Source organism: Mustelus asterias, chromosome 14, assembly GCF_964213995.1.
Source record: "Mustelus asterias chromosome 14, sMusAst1.hap1.1, whole genome shotgun sequence".
Lineage (NCBI taxonomy): Eukaryota > Metazoa > Chordata > Chondrichthyes > Carcharhiniformes > Triakidae > Mustelus > Mustelus asterias.
Genome location: NC_135814.1, coordinates 4,581,962 through 4,601,718, shown reverse-complemented (window position 1 = coordinate 4,601,718; position 19,757 = coordinate 4,581,962). Strand labels below are relative to the sequence as shown.

The window sequence follows — 19,757 nt, the reverse complement described above, 5'->3', positions numbered from 1 at the left end:
CACACCCACACACACACTCAGTCACACTCACACACACTCACACCCACGCACACACACAGACCCACACTCACACACTCACACTCACACACACACGCACACACACTCACACACTCACCCACTCACACTCACGCACACACACACACACACACACTCACACCCACTCACACACACACACACTCACTCACTCTCCAGTGATGTTTCTCTGTTGTTTGCAGACCCCGCTGCTCTGACCTATGTTATTCAGAGTCAGGTTCTGGGCACGGTTCAGTGGCACATTCTGAAAACCAACATCAAGGACACCACCTACACCATCCAGACCCTCAACAAAGGCATCCAATATCTGTTCAGGATCCAGAGCGCAACATCAAAGAGCTGCAGCAAGCCCTCCCCCGTCTCCGAGCCCATTACACTCCTGGACAGAGGTAAGGCCCCACCCACTGTGGACTTCTCTTCACTCTGAAGCACAAGCACTGACTGAATAAAGCAGGAGTGGGGGAGGCGACAGGGGTGGCACAGTGGTGTTGGCACTACTGCCTCACAGCGCCAGGGACCCGGGTTCGAATCCCAGCTTGGGTCACTGTTTGTGCGGAGTCTGCACATTCTCCCCGTGTCTGCGTGGGTTTCCTCCGGGTGCTCCGGTTTCCTCCCACAGTCCGAAAGACGTGCTGGTTAGGTGGATTGGCCATGCTAAACGCATGGGGTTGTGGGGCTAGGGTAGGGGAGAGACCTGGGTTAGAAAGTCTGTTGGAGAGTTGGTGTAGCCTCAGTGGGCCGAATGGCCTCCTTCTGCACTGTAGTGATTCGATGATCCTCTGTGTCACTGTTTAAGAAGACCATTAAATAAAAACAAACAAAGCAATAAGTTTCATTTATAATGGACGCAATGAGAAGCAAGGAAGTTATGTTAACTTTACATCGGACCTGGGTTAGAGAATAACTGCTCTCTGTTGCATTCTGCACGGCAACGCCTCGACCAATCAGAGTTGATTTGCCAACCAATCAACCCCCTTTTTTCCAACACAAATATAAATAGTTCTTAATAAAAGCAAATTACTGCAGATGCTGGAATCTGGAACCAAAAGAGAAAACGCTGGAAAATCTCGGCAGGTCTGGCAGCATCTGTAGGGAGAGAAAAGAGCTGACGTTTCCAGTCCAGGTGACCCTTTGTCAAAGCTAAAAGGCAGAGAAAGTGGGAGATATTTATACTGCAGGGTGAGGGAATGAAAGATGAGTCAGAGCCACAGAAACCAGGGGAAAGGCTGCTAATGGCAGCCCATAGAGAGAATAGAAGGTGTGAATGGGCAAACGGCAGAGAAGCTGAAATCAGAGGGGAAACTGTGACAGATGGAGATGTGGGAGCGGGAGGGGTGGGAGCGGGAGGGGTGGGAGCGGGAGGGGTGGGAGCGGGAGGGGTGGGAGCGGGAGGGGTGGGAGCGGGAGGGGTGGGGGGTGTGGGGGGAATGGGACAGAGGTAGAATGTAGAAATAGTTGTTCTCTTTGAAATTTGGCATTCTAGTGTTTGTCCTGATGAGTACAAGATGGAAAGCTTCAACAATGAGCTTTTTTCAGCATTATTCAGGCTCTGTACTATAAAGTAATTAATTATAAATATATATATATTTCAGGAGGATGTGGGCACTGCTGGCTAGACCGGCATTTATTCTCCATCTCTAATTGTCCCTTGAGGTGGCGGTGAGCTGCCTTCCTGAACCTCACAGCTCTGGTCCCCACATTACAAACACCATCTGGAGATGCTGCAGAAAATGGGCTGAACGGACCATGAATCCCGTCGCAAACTGCTGGAATTAGTTTTATTTGGCTTGGTTAAAAAAGAATGGGTATTAGAGTCATAGAGGTTTGCAGCATGGAAACAGGCCCTTCAGCCCAACCTGTCCATGCCGCCCAGTTTTTACCACAAAGCTAGTCCCAATTGCCCGCGTTTGGCCCATATCCCTCTATACCCATCTTACCCATGTAACTGTCTTAATGCTTTTTAAAAGACAAAATTGTACCCGCCTCTACTACTGCCTCTGGCAGCTTGTTCCAGACACTCACCATCCTCTGTGTGAATAAAAAGCCGCTCTGGACACTTTTGTATCTCTCCCCTCTCACCTTAAACCTATGCCCTCTAGTTTTAGACTCCCCTACCTTTGGGAAAAGATATTGACTATCTACCTTGTCTGTGCCCCTCATTATTTTATAGGCCTCTATAAGGTCACCCCTCAGCCTCCTACACTCGAGAGGAAAAAGTCCCAGTCTATTCAGCCTCTCCTTATAACTCAATCCATCAAGTCCCGGTAGCATCCTAGTAAATCTCTTCTGCACCCTTTCTAGTTTAATAATATCCTTTCTATAATAGGGTGACCAGACCTGTGCGCAGTATTCCAAGTGTGGCCTTACCAATGTCTTGTACAACTTCAACAAGACGTCCCAACTCCTGTATTCAATATTCTGACCAATGAAACCAAGTTTACCGAATACCTTCTTCACCACCCTGTCCACCTGTGACTCCACTTTCAAGGAGCTATGAACATGTACCCCTAGATCTCTTTGTTCTGTAACTCTCCCCAACGCCCTACCATTAACTCTGTATCGTACCAGAACTGAGAGGTTTACCTTTCAGGGAAGATTGAACAGGCTGGATTTATAGAGAAGAGGAGACTGAGGGTTAACCTAATGGAAGTCTTCAAGGTCAACGGGGTAGATATCGAAAATGCGGTGCTATCTTCGTAGCGCGATTCTAGTCTGACACTTGTCAGTGAACACTGTGTAAAACCACAGAAAAGTTCCAGTGCAGGAAGTGGCCATTCAGCCCATCAGAATGTGTGCCAGCCAAAAAAAGGAGAAAAGAAAATCCCATTCCCCAGCACTTGGTCTCGCAGGTTCCAGCAATTCCAGTTCACATCCAGGTGCCTCCAACTCAGGCAGTGGATTCCAGATGCCCACCACTCTCTGGATTAAAAAGTTTTACCTCATGACCCTTCTAATCCTTAACTCTGTGCCCCCTGGTAATTGCCCCCTCAGTTAGGGGGAAACAAGTGTTTCCTGTCTACCCTGCCTCTACGTCAATGGATGTGGTTATAGATAGGGAAGTGTAGTTGTGGTAAACAACCTGATTATTGAAGGGCTGAATGGCCTGCTCCAGCCTCTATCGGCCGAGTTCCTATCCCATCGCACTGTTAAAAAATAACATACGAAATAGGATCAGGAGTAGGCCATCTAGCCCCTCGAGCCTGCCCCGCCATTCAATAAGATCATGGCTGATCTGATAGTGGTTTAGTTCCACTTAGTCCGCCCGCTCACCATAACCCTTAATTCCCTTATTGATCAGAAATCTATCTACCTGTGACTTAAACATATTTAACGAGGAAGCCTCCACTGCTTCAATGGGCAGAGAATTCCAGAGATTCACTACCCTCTGAGAGAAGAAGTTCCTCCTCAACTCTGTTCTAAACTGACTCCCCCTTATTTTGAGGCTGTGACCTCTAGTTCTTGTTTCCTTTCTAAATGGAAAGAATCTCTCTGCCTCTACCTTGTCTAGCCCCTTCATTATCTTATATGTCTCTATAAGATCTCCCCTCCGCCTTCTAAACTCCGAGTACAGGCCCAATCTACTCAATCTCTCCTCATAAGCTAACCCCCTCATCTCCAGTATCAACCTGGTGAACCTTCTCTGTACTCCCTCCAAGGCCAATACATCCTTCCAGAAATAAGGGAACCAAAATTGCACACAGTACTCCAGTTGCAGCCTCACCAATACCTTGTACAATTGCAGCAAGACCTCCCTGCTTTTATACTCCATCCCCTTCGCGATAAAGGCCAACATTCCATCTGCCTTCTTGATTACCTGCTGCACCTGCAAACTGAGTTTTTGCGATTCGTGCACAAGGACCCCCAGGTCCCTCTGCACAGCAGCATATTGTAATTTTTCACCGTTTAAATAATCGTCCATTTTACTATTATTCCTTCCAAAGTGGATAACCTCACACTTGTCAACGTTATACTCCATCTGCCAGATCCTCACCTACTCGCTCAGCCTATCCAAATCTCTCTGCAGACTTTCCGCATCCTCCATGCAATTTGCTTTCCCACTCATCTTTGTATCATCCGCAAACTTTGTTACATTTGTTAGAAGATAAAAAGTTTCATTTGCCGAACTCCCTTCTCAACTTCAGAAAGTTCCAGAGTGTTTGACAGCGAGTCGGAAAATGTACTCACTGGCGTAATGGAGGGAAATGCCACACAATTTACACAGCAAGATCCCACAAACAGCAATGAGATAAACTGAGAATCTGTTTAAGTGATGTGAGTGGAGGAATGAGTATTGGGCCCAGGGAGATCCCCTGATTTCTTTAAAACAGTGTCTGCGTGATCCCTCACATCCACCGCACCTCACGTCCGGAAGACAGCACCTCCAACAGTGCAGCACTCCCTCAGCGCAGCGCAGAGACTGTCCGGCTGGGTTATTTGCTCAAGCCTTCAGGGTGGGCCTTTGAAGCCGCAATCTTCAGCCTCAGAGGAGAGAGGGCGACCCCCCCAGAGAGTGGCGGCTGACAGGGGCGTCTCAGGCTGGTGCTGTGTCTCAGTGTGTGAGTTCTCCCCTGCTTCTCCCACAGGCTCCTATCTGGAGGAAGCTCCCTGTTTCATCGACAGGCCTGATGTGGTGTTCGCTGTGGAAAACCAAAGCACCTGTATCACCTGCACGCTGAATTATGTACAGGCTGACGTCTCGTGGACAAGGTAACAGGAAATGTCGAGCGTGAGTGAGAGCTGTTATAGACAGGCTTATCCCAGCGACCTCTCAGTGTGTTCTCTGTTTTAGGTTCAGGGTAATTCCTCTCACAATCACACGGGACCCCATGTTTTCTGTAAGAAGCCTCACAATACCAGGTTAAAATCCAACAGGTTTATTTACAATCGCGAGCTTTCGGAGCGCTGCTTTTTGCTCAGGTGAGTGGAGCAGCGCTGCGAAAGCTCGTGATTCCGAATAAACCTGTTGGACTTTAACCTGGTGTTGGTGAGGCTTCTTACCGTGCCCACCCCAGTCCAACGCCGGCATCTCCATGTTTTCTGTTGTTTATTTTTATTAAATTTAGGCCTCGCTGGCGAGATCCAGAGTTTATTGCCCATCCCTGGTTGCCCTTGAGAAGGTGGTGGTGAGCTGCCTTCTTGGATTGCTGTAGTCCATGTGACACAGTGGTTAGCACTGCTGCCTCACAGCACCAGGGACCCGGGTTCAATTCCGGCCTCGGGTCACTGTCTGTGTGGAGTCTGCACATTCTCCCCGTGTCTGCGTGGGTTTCCTCCGGGTGCTCCGGTTTCTTCCCATTTTGATTTGATTTGATTTATTATTGTCACATGTATTAGTATACAGTGAAAAGTATTGTTTCTTGCGCGCTATACAGACAAAGCATACCGTTCATAGAGAAGGAAAGGAGAGAGTGCAGAATGTAGTGTTACAGTCATAGCTAGGGTGTAGAGAAAGATCAACTTAATGCGAGGTAGGTCCATTCAAAAGTCTGACGGCAGCAGGGAAGAAGCTGTTCTTGAGTCGGTTGGTACGTGACCTCAGACTTTTGTATCTTTTTCCCGACGGAAGAAGGTGGAAGAGAGAATGTCCAGGGTGCATGGGGGGGTCCTTAATTATGCTGGCTGCTTTGCCGAGGCAGCGGGAAGTGTAGACAGAGCCAATGGATGGGAGGCTGGTTTGAGTGATGGATTGGGCTACATTCACGACCTTTTGTATTTCCTTGCGGTCTTGGGCAGAGCAGGAGCCATACCAAGCTGTGATACAACCAGAAAGAATGCTTTCTATGGTGCATCTGTAAAAGTTGGTGAGAGTCGTAGCTGACACGCCAAATTTCCTTAGCCTTCTGAGAAAGTAGAGGCGTTGGTGGGGCTTTCTTAACTATAGTGTCGGCATGGGGGGACCAGGGCAGGTTGTTGGTGATCTGGATACTGAAAAACCTGAAGCTCTCGACCCTTTCTACTTCGTCCCTGTTGATGTAGACAGTCTGAAAGGCGTGCTGGTCAGGTGCTAAATGGGGTTATGGGGATTTGGCTGGCGGGGGGCGGGGGGGGGGGTGGGGGTGCGGGGGGGCGCGGTGCGGGGAAGATTGGTCAAAGAGTTAGATTTTAAAGGAACATCTTAAAGGAAGAAAGAGAGAGGTAGAAAGTTGGGAGTGCCAGAGCAGCTGAAGGCAGCGGGGATGGTCCAGGGGACATATTTGGAGGAATGCTGTTACTTTATCGGGTTGTGGGGATGGAGGAGATGACAGAGATAGGGAGGGGTGCGACCACAGAGAGACCTGAAAACAAGGATGAGAATTTTGAAAGCAGGTTTGATTGGGAATCGGTGTCGATTAGCGAACACAGTGGGTGATGGGTGAACAGTATTGGGTGTTGGAGCATTGGATGAGTTTAAGTTTGGAGAGGATGGAAATCAGGAAGAGACCAGGACAGAACCGGAATAGTCGAGTCTGGGGGTAGCAGCTAAATTCCGCTGCATGTTGAGTGTAACATGGGCCGTGAAGCGAGCAGTGATTTGAGGAACTTCCCCATCGTGTGGGCGCTACAGCCCAGCAACATCCGCGGAAAGCCGGCAGTGAGTGAACTTGTTGAACTCGAGTTGCTGAGTTGACCTCTCCCTCTCCTGGTAGGAACGGTGTGGAGTTGACCAACAGGCCCCGGGTGTACGAGCTGAGCATGCCCGATGACGACCAGCACATGCTGCGGATTATCAAAGTGGGAAAAGCGGATGTGGGGGAGATCGTGGTCATGGCCAGCAACAAGCACGGTGAAGATGTCTGCAGGATAGCTCTGCTCCTGGCGGGTAAGATCATCCTCTCGTTATTCACCCGGGGTATCGGTCACTGTGCCAGGTGCGTCGGAGAATTAGTCACAATGAAAATCAGAAAGAGTTACATTGTTATAGCACCTTTCCCATCCTCAGGACATCCCAAAGTGTCCCGCAGCCAACCAACTGCTTCTGGACGTGCCCCCAACTTGGTAACTTGGGGAACACAGTGGCCAATATATGCACAGCAAGATCACACACACACACACTCACACACTCACACACATGCTCACACACACTCACACTCACACACACACTCACTCACACGCTCACACACACTCACACACACACACTCACTCACACGCTCACACACACTCACACACACGCTCACACTCACACACACGCTCACACTCACACACACACACACACTCACACACATGCTCACACTCACACACACGCTCACACTCACACACACGCTCACACTCACACACACGCTCACACACACACTCACACACACGCTCACACACACACTCACACACACGCTCACACTCACACACACACACTCACTCACAGTTTGATCATCTGTCGTTCACTGAAGTTGCTTAAACATTATATCGTGGCAATTCCCAGTTCATTACTGAAACAGTGACCATGGGGTCTTTCACATTGACCCGGGGGTGGGGTGGCTGAGAGACAGTGCCTCAGACACTGCAGCACTCCTCCAACACAGCCCAGCCTGCCAGGACCAGGAAGCTCCAATCGCCGGGGTCAGGTTTGAACCTGGAACCTTCAAGGGGTCAGAGAGCGAGCGGGGGAGCCAGAGCATCCCGCTCTTGCTTCAGAGTGTGGGGTGAGGGCTCAGCTGTGATTGCTGCAATACTGTCTGCACTCACGGGAAGAATGGCCCCATTGCTATTCAACACTGTGTGCTTCACCTCAACAGCAATTAACCCCATAGCTATTCAACACTGTGTGCTTCACCCCAACAGGAATTACCCCCATAGCTATTCGACACTGTGAGCGTCACCCCAACAGGAATTACCCCCCATAGCTATTCAACACTGTGTGCTTCACCCCAACAGCAATTACCCCCCATAGCTATTCAACACTGTGAGCGTCACCACAGCAGGAATTGCCCCCCATAGCTATTCAACACTGTGTGCTTCACCCCAACAGCAATTACCCCCCATAGCTATTCGACACTGCGTGCGTCACCACAGCAGGAATTGCCCCCCATAGCTATTCAACACTGTGAGCGTCACCCCAACAGGAATTGCTCCCCTCAGGTGAGGAGTGAAGACTGACAGGGCGAGAGGGGGAGTTAGTGACTAAATCCTGAAGCCCACTCTGACCACCAATCCGACACATTTTTAACCAGATTCCCATTCTGTTCCAGAGCCCCCGCGGTTCGAGTCCATTATGGAGGATATAGCGGTGAGCCTGGAAGAGACGGCGAGGCTGGCCGTGGTGGTGGAAGGAAAACCCTTGCCGGATATCCACTGGTACAAAGTAAGACTCAGCACTAAAGTGGCGCTGGGAGTGGGGGGGGCGGGGGGGGGGCGGGGGGGGCCTGGGAGTGGGGGGGCGAGGGAGTGCTCGGGAAGTAGGGACACCCAGGGGAATGATGGCTTTCTGCAAGGTCGGGGCAGTGGGGGAGGAGAGATTGGATCGAGTGGTCCTGGAATTGAGGAGAATGAAAGGGGATCTCATAGGATCTGACAGTGCAGAAGGAGGCCATTCAGCCCATCGAGTCTGCACTGCCCACAATCCCACCAAGGCCCTATCCCCGTAACACCATGCTTTTACCCGAGCTAGTCCCCCTGACACTAAGGGGCAATTTTAGCATGGCGGACTGTGGGAGGAAACCGGAGCACCCGGAGGAAACCCACGCAGACATGGGGAGAGCATGCAGACTCCACACAGAGAGTAACCCGGGTCCCTGGCGCTGTGAGGCAGCAACGCTAACCACCGTGCCACCGTGCCACCCCCATGAACAGATTGAATGGCGGAGCAGGCTCGAAGGGCCTAATGGCCTCCTTCTGCTCCTATTTTCTATGTTTCTTTATTCCTAGCCAATGATTGGCCAGGATCTGTACCAGTTACACTGATCTTCCAGCCAATGACTGGCCAGGAACTGTATCAGACGCTCTGATTTTCCAGCCAATGACTGGCCAGGAACTGTACCAGCCACACTGATCTTCCAGCCAATGGCTGACCAGGATCTGTATCATACGCACTGATCTTCCAGCCAATGAGTGGCCAGGATCTGTCTGATTGGACGGGAGGACAGCGATACCCACATCCCTTGGAAGATTAAAAATAAAAAGACCCCATTACGTTGTGACACTCACCTCCCGATCTCCTGATGAACATCATAAAAATCAGATAACAGCCTCATCTTGTGTAAGATTGTCTCCTCATCATCCATTGGTTGACCTTGCTCTGGGAGGAAGGTGGGTGAATGATTTTGCTGTTGTCTTTGTTTTGAAGGATGATGTCATGTTGACGGAAAGTAATCACTTGTCCTTTGTGTACGACGATAATGAGTGTTCACTGGTCATCCTCAACACTGCCGTGTCTGACAGCGGAGTGTACACGGGTACAGCAAAGAACCTGGCCGGAGAGGTTTCCTGTAAGGCCGAACTCACTATTCTGAAAGGTAAGGACCGCTTCCCGTGACCAAACCAGGGCGTGACCATCGGACTGAGAACTCTAACCTGAACAGAGTGATATTATTTCCAAACTCCAAATTCAAACGCCCCCCAATCAGCGAGCCGGCCTCAGGATGGCGCTAGTGAGCACGGACTCCCATTGGATTGGTCCATGATTACACTGGGCAGAGTTGGGCAGTGGTTTACCTTGTGCGTGCGACCAGGAATCTCTCCCGCTCTCACCACCTGGCACCAGGGGTATTGGGAAGATTTACAGGCTGGTACTGATTGACTGGATTATAAAAGCACCTTCCTTGGCCATCAAGTCCAGGCGTGGGATTTGAACCCAGAGCTTCCGTTCCCAAGGCGGGGACACTACCCACTGCGCCACGGGGGCTCCCTGGTAAATGATAACTACCAGATACTAAGTGATCACCTTGTACCAGTGTGTGTTTAAGTTTAAGTTTAAAGTTTATTTATTAGTGTCACAAGTAGGCTCACATTAACACTGCAATGAAGTTACTGTGAAAATCCCCTAGTCGCCACACTCCGGCACCTGTTCCGGTACACTGAGGGAGAATTTAGCATGGCCATAGTATCTAACCAGCACATCTTTTGGACTGTGGGAGGAAACCGGAGCACCCGGAGAAAACCCACACAGACATGGGGAGAACATGCAAACTCCACACAGACCCAAACTGGGAATCGAACCCGGGTCCCTGGCACTGTGAGGCAGCAGTGCTAACCATTGTGCCACCGTGCCGCCCAACATCACCCCCATCAAAATCCTGCAGCCTGGGTATCTTAACTCACACCAAGTCCTGTTCACCCACCACCCCATCCTCCCCGCCCCCCGACCCCCACATGATGCTTGCTGCTACATGTTGGTTCCCAGTGTCCCAGCACATCCATTTTCAAATTCTAATCCATTTTTGTTCTATGGATTCTACCCTCCCCTATCTCTATCACCTAATCCAGCCCCATAACCCTCCGGAATCTCTGCACCCCTCTCATTCTGCCTGTCGACACCCCCAATTTTAGTCGCCCCAACATTGGCGACCGTACCTTCACCTTCCTGGGACGCAAGCTCTGGAATTCCCTCCGTAAGCCTCTCTGCGTAACTCCACTCCTTTTAAGATGCTCCGTAAAATTGTGACTAATCGGGGGGCCTATCCTGGCTCGGTATTTGATCATCGCTCTAATGAAGCAGCTTGGGATGTTTTTGCAGCATTGCAGGTGCTATATAAATGCAGGGTGTTATTATTCCAAGATTCACGGGGATGCTAATGGATTCCGAGATTCACGGGGATGCTAATGGATTCCGAGATTCACGGGGATGCTAATGGATTCCGAGATTCACGGGGATGCTAATGGATTCCGAGATTCACAGGGATGCTAATGGATTCCGAGATTCACGGGGATGCTAATGGATTCCGAGATTCACGGGGATGCTAATGGATTCCTCCATCACCTACAGCAGCAGTGGTGAAAATAGAAAGTTTCATGGTGGAGACACGAACGTGATTGGAGCTCAGAGATCGCTGATGTTTGACTCTTTTTTAGGAAAAACAGAGCAAGATGAACCAATGGACGATGAGGAGACAATCTTACGCAAGATGAGGCTGTTATCTGATTATTATGATGTTCATCAGGAGATCGGGAGGTGAGTGTCACAACGTAATCAGGTCTTTTTATTTTTAATCTTTCAAGGGATGTGGGTTTCGCTGGTTAGGCCCAGCCTTCATTACACATCCCTAGTTGCCCTTGAGAAGGTGGTGGTGAGCCGCCTTCTTGATTCGCTGCAGTCCATGTGGTGTAGGTACACCCACAGTGCTGTTAGGGAGGGAGTTCCAGGATTTTGTCCCAGCGACAGTGAAGCAATGTCGATACGTTTCCAAGTCAGGATGGTGAGTGACTTGGAGGGGAACCTCCAGGTGGGGGTGTTCCCAGGTATCTGCTGCTCTTGTCTTTCGAGATGGTAGTGTTCGTGGGTTTGGAAGGTGCTGCTTAAGGAGCCTTGGTGAGTTTCTGAAGTGCGACTTGTAGGTGGTACACACAGCCATCTCTGTGCATCAATGGTGGAGGGAGTGAATGTTTAATGAGTGATGGTTGGGGTACCAGTCTGGCAGGTTGCTTTGTCCTGAATAGTGTCGAGCTTCTTGAGTGTTGTTGGAGCTGCACCCATCCAGGCAAAGTGGAGAGTATTCCATCACACTCCCGACTTGTGCCTTGTAGATGGTGGACAGGCTTTGGGGAGTCAGGAGGTGAGTTACTCTCCGCAGGATTCCTAGCCTCTGGCCTGCTCTTGTAGCTACAGTTTTTCTATGGCTGGGTCCAGTTCAGTTTCTAATCAAGGTCGACCCCAGGATGTTGACAGTGGGGGGACTCGGTGAGGGTAATGCCATTGAATGTCAAAAGAGTTGGTTGGATTCGGTCTTGTTGGAGATGGTCATTGCTGGCATTTGTGTGTTGCAAATGTCAGTTGCCACTTATCAGCCCAAGCCTGGATATTGTCCAGGTTTTGCTGCATTTGGACACGGACTGCTTCAGTATCTGAGGAGTCATGAATGGTGCTGAACATTGTGCGATCATCAGTGAACACTTGGAAGTGGTGATTGATGAAGCAGCTGAAGATGGTTGGGTCTCGGACACTGACCCTGAGGAACTCCTGCAGTGATGTCCTGGAGCTGAGATGATTGACCTCCAAACAGCACAACCATCTTCCTCTGTGCCGGGTATGACTCCAACCAGTTTCCTCCCTGATTCCCATTGATTCCAGTTTTGCTCGGGCTCCTTGATGCCACACTCGGTCGAATGCAGCCTTGATGTCAAGGGCAGTCACCCTCACCTCACCTCTGGAATTCAGCTCTTTTGTCCATGTTTGAACCAAGGCTGGAATGAGGCCAGGAGCTGAGTGACGCTGGCGAAACCCAAACTGGGCCTCACTGAGTGCCGTTTGATAGCAATTTTAATGACCCCTTCCATCACTTTACTGATGATCGAGAGTAGACTGGGCAGTAATTGGCCGGGTTGGATTTGTCCTGCTTTTTGTGTACAGGACACACCTGGGCAATTTTCCACATTGCCGTGTTGAGGCTGGTGTCGTAACTGTACTGGAAGAGGTTGGCTGGGGGAGCGGCAAGTTCTGGAGCACAAGTCTTCAGTACTATTGCTGGAATATTGTCAGAGCTCCTAACCTTTGCACTATCCAGTGCCTTCAGCTGTTCCTTTACGTCATGTGAAGTGAATCGAATTGGCTGGAGACTGGCATCCATGCGGCTGGGGACCTCTAGAGGAGGCCGAGATGGATCATCTCACTTTAGACAAGCATGAGTTCAGATTCAGGGCAATTCTACAATGCGACGGTGGAAATGTGGGAAGGGGATTTAAGGCAGAGACTTGTAGAATATTGTCAATTTGAAGATTGAATGATGTATGAAGTTTTATTTATTATTTCAGGTGATGTCACTGGCAAGGCCAGCATTTGTTGCCCATCGCTAACGAGCTTTATATTTCCAGGTTTATTAATTGAATTTGAATTCCACCAGCTGTCGTGGTGGGATTTGAACCCGTGTCCCCCAGAGCGTTAGCCTGGGCCTGTAGGTTACAAATTCAGTGATATTGCCACACTGCCACTGTGTCACTCCTGGTTCCTTCATTCAAATCATTTACATATATATATATATATATCTACTGAAAAGCTGAGGCCCCAGTGCAGATCCCGGAGACATCACTGATCAAATCCTGCCATTTGGCGTAAATTCCGATTCCCCCTATTCTCCTCGTCCTAATCAACACAAGTTAACTCCGAATCCCAGTGCTCCCATTATTGTTCGCACTCTTCATAGAATCATAGAATCATAGAAACCCTACAGTGCAGAAAGAGGCCATTCGGCCCATCGAGCCTGCACCGACCACAAGCCCACCCAGGCCCTACCCCCATACCCCTACATATTTTACCCACTAATCCCTCTAACCTACGCATCTCAGGACTCTAAGGGGCAATTTTAGCATGGCCAATCGACCTAACCCGCACATCTTTGGACTGTGGGAGGAAACCGGAGCAGCCGGAGGAAACCCACGCAGACACGAGGAGAATGTGCAAACTCCACACAGACAGTGACCGGAGCTGGGAATCGAACCCAGGTCCCTGGAGCTGTGAAGCAGCAGTGCTAACCACTGTGCTACCGTGCCGCCCATGTGTGGAATGTGAGAAAGATAATGAATAGAAGCCATTATAATTGGGCAGATACACAGCCAGGATATGGGATTATATGGGAATCTGTGTCGATTATAAACCACTGGATTAAACATCTGCTTTCTCTAAAGCACAGAAACATTCCCCTCAGTGGACCTGTGGTCAGTCTTTATCCTCCTCTGGCCTCCACCTATCCTGCTTCATACAAGCACAGGGACATCAGAGGGAATAGGCCACTCGGCCCCTCATTGGCCTGCCTACCATTCACTAGATCATGGCCAATCACCTACCTCGCTGCTGTTTTCCCTGCATTATCCCCATATCCCGAGCTTTAACATCAAGAAAATCACCTGGTTAACATATCCTTCTATTCCTTTCTCCCTCACCTTTACTAGATTCCTTGTAAATCCATCGTCACTATTCACCTCAAACACTCTCTGTGGGAACGAGTTCCACATTCCCACTCTCTGGGTAAAGATGTTTCTCCTGAATTCCCAATTGGATTCATAATCCAATTCATGGACTCTGATGTTGATGCCCCCGAGTCTCCCCCACAAGTAGAAACATCCCGTCTGTGTTTTTTTTTAATTCATTCCTGGGACATGGGCGTCGCTGGCTGACCAGCATTTATTGCCCATTCCCAGTTGCAGTTGAGAGTCAACAACATTGGCTGTGGCTCTGGAGTCACATGTAGGCCAGACCGGGTAAGGACGGCAGATTTCCTTCCCTAAAGGACATCAGTGAACCAGATGGGTTTTTCCAACAATCGACAATGGTTTCATGGTCATCAGTAGATTCTTAATTCTGGATATTTTTATTGAATTCAAATTCCACCATCTGCCGTGGCGGGATTCGAACCCAGGTCCCCGGAACATTAGCTGAGTTTCTGGATTAATAGTCTAGCGATAATACCACTGGGCCATCGCCTCCCCACAATCTATCCTGTTGAATCCTCTCATAATCTTACACATCTCGATCAGGTCGTCCCTCAGCCTTTCCTTTTCGAGAGAAGGCAGTTCAACCTTCCATTAGCACCATTCTGTTCTTGTTTCCCAATATTTGCCCAGTTTTCCTGTTGTCCGATATGCGGTGTGTTAGTTGTCATCAACGTTTGCTTGTCTCCGTTTCTCAAAGGGGTGCGTTTTCGTGCGTCAAGAGGGTGACGGAGAAGAGCAGCAAGATGGACTACGCGGCGAAATTCATTTCCTTCCGGGCCACTGCCCGGGAAGATGCGGTCAGGGAGTTGGAGATTCTGTCGCAACTTGACCACGAGAGGATTGTCTACTTCCATGATGCCTTTGAGAAAAAGAACAGTGTCATCATTATCCTGGAGCTGTATCCTTTCATTCCAGAATCTTCCATTAGATCTGATTGGTTACTGTCACCACAGGAGCAATCTCCTTCTTCAACTGATGGAGCAAAGGATTGGCTCTTCAGAGTCCTGAGTGAAATGAATGTGAGGATTGAAGAATCCAGTGGATCAAAGAAAAATTACCTTAAAGAACCAGCAGATATCCCAAAGAGGTTTACACTCAATCGTAGAATCCCTACAGTGCAGAAGGAGGCCATTCAGCCCATCAAGTCTGCACCAACTCTTACCCAGCCTCGCCCATAACCCCACGTCTTTTTTTTTTGTTCATTCCTGGGACATGGGCGTCGCTGGCTGGCTAGCATTTATTGCCCATCCCTAGTTGCCCTTGGAGGGCAGTAGAGAGTCAACCACATTGCTGTGGCTCTGGAGTCACATGTAGGCCAGACCGGGTAAGGACGGCAGATTTCCTTCCCGAAAGGACATTAGTGAACCAGATGGGTTTTTCCGACAATCGACAATGGTTTCATGGTCATCAGTAGATTCTTAATTCTGGATATTTTTATTGAATTCAAATTCCACCATCTGCCGAGGCGGGATTCGAACCCGGGTCCCCAGAACATTAGCTGAGTTTCTGGATTAATAATTTAGTGATAATACCATCAGACCATCACCTTTCCCCACTAACCCCCCTAATTTATGTACCTTTGGACACTAAGGGGCAATTTAGCATGGCCAATCAACCTAACCCACACATCTTTGGATTGTGGGAGGAAACCCACGCAGACACGGGGAGAACGTGCAGACTCCGCACAGATAGTGACCCAAGCCGGGAATCGAACCCAGGTTGCTGGTGCTGTGAGGCAGCAGTGTTAACCACTGTGCCACCGTGCCTTTAACGTGTAGTTAGTATGGTAAGATTGAAATGCAACAATTTGTGCGCAGCAAGATCCCACAAACAGCAATGTGAGAACAAGCCAGATCATCTGACTTTATCATGTTGGGTGAGGAATGAGTTACTGGTCAGACACATGGGGTTAGCTCCTCCAATCACCTGCAGGATAATCCCGAGGGATCTGTTCCATCCAACAAGGAGATCAGAGAGGATCTCAGTTCAATGCCTCATTCCAAGAGACCAGATACCAAGAGTGCAGCAACTCCCTGAGTCAGAGGCAGCACTTGGCACCTCCAATCTCAGATAGGACTTCAGGTCTGGGAGGTGAGAGTGCGTGGGGCTCTCGTTAGACCAGCAACTGACCACTGACTGACCGACTGGCCACCGACTGACCACTGACTGACCGACTGGCCACCGACTGACCACTGACTGACCGACTGGCCACCGACTGACCACTGACTGACCGACTGACCACTGACTGATCACTGACTGATCACTAGTCGCTACATTAATCGCTACAACCACAGATTAACAACTGCAGAAAATGGAAATTGATAAAATAGAATTATAAAATCCCTACAGCTCAGAAGAAGGCCATTTCGCCCATTGAGCCTACACAAATCCCACACAGGACCTATCCCCGAAACCCCACATATTTACTTAGAGAAAGCTTTACTCTGTATCTAACCCCGTGCTGTACCTGTCCTGGGTGTGTTTGATGGGGACAGTGTAGAGGGAGCTTTACTCTGTATCTAACCCCATGCTGTACCTGTCCTGGGAGTGTTTGATGGGGGACAGTGTAGAGGGAGCTTTACTCTGTATCTAACCCCGTGCTGTACCTGTCCTGGGAGTGTTTGATGGGGCCAGTGTAGAGGGAGCTTTACTCTGTATCTAACCCCGTGCTGTACCTGTCCTGGGAGTGTTTGATGGGGGACAGTGCAGAGGGAGCTTTACTCTGTATCTAACCCCGTGCTGTACCTGTCCTGGGAGTGTTTGATGGGGACAGTGTAGAGGGAGCTTTACTCTGTATCTAACCCCGTGCTGTACCTGTCCTGGGAGTGTTTGATGGGGACAGTGTAGAGGGAGCTTTACTCTGTATCTAACCCCGTGCTGAACCTGTCCTGGGAGTGTTTGATGGGGGACAGTGCAGAGGGAGCTTTACTCTGTATCTAACCCCGTGCTGTACCTGTCCTGGGAGTGTTTGATGGGGACAGTGTAGAGGGAGCTTTACTCTGTATCTAACCCCGTGCTGTACCGTCCTGGGAGTGTTTGATGGGGACAGTGTAGCGGGAGCTTTACTCTGTATCTAACCCCGTGCTGTACCTGTCCTGGGAGTGTTTGATGGGGACAGTGTAGAGGGAGCTTTACTCTGTATCTAACCCCGTGCTGTACCTGTCCTGGGAGTGTTTGATGGGGACAGTGTAGAGGGAGCTTTTCTCCGTATCTAACTCTGTGCTGTATCTGTCCTGGGAGTGTTTGATGGGACAGTGTAGAGGGAGCTTTACTCTGTATCTAACCCCGTGCTGTACCTGTCCTGGGAGTGTTTGATGGGGACAGTGTAGAGGGAGCTTTACTCTGTATCTAACCCCGTGCTGTACCTGCCCTGGGAGTGTTTGATGGGGACAGTGCAGAGGGAGCTTTACTCTGTATCTAACCCCGTGCTGTACCTGTCCTGGGAGTGTTTGATGGGGACAGTGTAGAGGGAGCTTTACTCTGTATCTAACCCCGTGCTGTACCTGCCCTGGGAGTGTTTGATGGGGACAGTGTATAGCGGGGTTTCGGTATGTTTTACTGGAGCTGAGACCTGTTGCTCCCTGAAACACTGTCGCTCCACCCGTACCCCAGTGTTTTTCAGCTCACTCTCCGCAGTTTCACACTCGCTGTGACTGGGGGAATTGCCAATTTTCCTCCCACACCGAGTGACGCAGCAAGGCAGGCTTCCTTGCTTTCAAAGCTAGTAATTCCTGGAAATAGGTTTCTAGTATTTCACCAGGGGGCTTGAAGCTTAAGGAGCACCAATCCCCACTAAGCGTGGCTGACCAGGAATCTCTCCCGTTCTTACCGCCAGCCATTGGCGTGTTTTAAGGGTTTTGCAGGTTGACACTCAACCTGTTTGGCTGCGTTATGAACGCACCTTCCTCGGCCGTCAAGTCCTGGGGTGGGACTCGAACAAAGAACAAAGAACAGTACAGCACAGGAACAGGCCCTTCGGCCCTCCACTCCTGTGCCCATCATGATGCTTGCCTAAACTAAAACCGTACGCACTCACGGTGTCTGTATCCTTCCATTCCAATCCTATTCATGTATTCGTCTAGTAGCCCCTTAAATGCCGCTGATGATAACTGAGACTAGGTTTCAATTCCAGGGTTTACATTCCCTGACTGAATTAGAAATCATAGAAACCCTACAGTACAGAAAGAGGCCATTTGGCCCATCGAGTCTGCACCGACCACAATCCCACCCAGGCCCTACCCCCACATATTTTACCCACTAATCCCTCTAACCTAAGCATCTCAGGACACTAAGGGGCAATTTTAACCTGGCCAATCAACCTAACCCACGCATCTTTGGACTGTGGGAGGAAACCGGAGCACCCGGAGGAAACCCACGCAGACACGAGGAGAATGTGCAAACTCCACACAGACAGTGACCCGAGCCAGGAATCGAACCCAGGTCCCTGGAGCTGTGAAGCAGCAGTGCTAACCACTGTGCTACCGTGCCACCCCTGCTAACCACTGTGCTACCGTGCCGCCCTCGTACCTGATCCCACCACCTCCCCGGGCAGCGCGTTCCAGACATTCAGCACCCTCTGTGTAAAAAACTTGCCTCGCACATCTCCTCTAAACCTATGTCCCCGAGTACTTGAGTTTTCTACCCTAGGAAAGAGCATCTGACTATCCACTCTGTCCATGCCACTCACAATCTTGTAAACCTCTATCGGGCCACCCCTCAACCTCTGTTGTTCCAGTGAGAATAAACCAAGTTTCCCCAACCTCCCCAACTCGAACCCGGAGCTTCTAGCTCAGAGGCCAGGACGTTACCCACTGCGTCACAAGACTGTCTGAAGGAACGCCAGCGGGTGAGCCTGAATCCATCACTGAATCCATGTGGAGGGGTGGCTGGGTTTGTTAACGCTGTTTGAGTTTTGCTTTGACTCTGACGGAAGCTGTGGCCAGGAGGAACTGTTCGATCGCTTAATCAAGAAAGTCAACATCCTGGAAACCGAGGTGAGTAATATCGAGTCCACGCCACTCACCGCACTCCTGGCATTGGGAAGGGGCGGGATTACCTGATCTCAGCCCCATCCCACACAGAGTCCAGCCACACCCTATCGCGTTGGCTTTAACCCCCCGCGTCAGACAGGAAAGCACAGTATTGTTCCCCGGGGTGAGTGCGGGAAGGGTGAAAAGATAAGCAGAGATTTCCATAGCAGTTTTCATGATCACAGAATGTCGTAAAACACTGTCCATCCAATGACGTACTTTGTGAAGGTGAGACATGGCTGTCACGAACTGAGCCAGCATTTATTGCCCACTCTTGGTTGCCCTGGAGATGGTGATGGTGAGCTGCCTTCTTGAACCCACCGCCGTCCATGTGGTGTAGGTACATCCATAGTGCTGTTAGGGAGGGCATTCCGGGACAGTGAAGGAACAGCCGATATATTTCCGACAGGACTGCATTCCCTCGCTGAGGGCGGTGGCAGTGGGAGGGTCAGCTGGGACTTAGTGCCGAGGTGTCTGGAGTGGGATTTGAACCCATGAACCTTTGACCCGGAGGTGAGTGTGCCCCCACTGAGCCAGCGTAGGGAGCTGCCGTTCCCTGGATCCAGTCGGAGTTTGTTTTTGAGAGTGATCCGTTCACTGCTGACTCTGGATGGGAATGGATTATCCCAGGATTAGTGAGTAAGG

The 19,757-nt window shown here is 50.1% G+C and overlaps 1 protein-coding gene across 1 annotated transcript in view; it reads left to right on the top strand.

The window, feature by feature from the left end:
• spega (striated muscle enriched protein kinase a) overlaps positions 1-19,757 on the top strand; it is a 129,039-nt gene that overhangs the window by 23,490 nt on the left and 85,792 nt on the right. The window contains exons 9-16 of the mRNA XM_078229286.1: positions 216-422; positions 4,617-4,740; positions 6,660-6,832; positions 8,193-8,305; positions 9,287-9,455; positions 11,011-11,110; positions 14,780-14,980; positions 19,016-19,076. Coding sequence (XP_078085412.1) covers positions 216-422; positions 4,617-4,740; positions 6,660-6,832; positions 8,193-8,305; positions 9,287-9,455; positions 11,011-11,110; positions 14,780-14,980; positions 19,016-19,076 — 1,148 coding nt within the window. The remainder of the gene's footprint in view (positions 1-215; positions 423-4,616; positions 4,741-6,659; positions 6,833-8,192; positions 8,306-9,286; positions 9,456-11,010; positions 11,111-14,779; positions 14,981-19,015; positions 19,077-19,757) is intronic.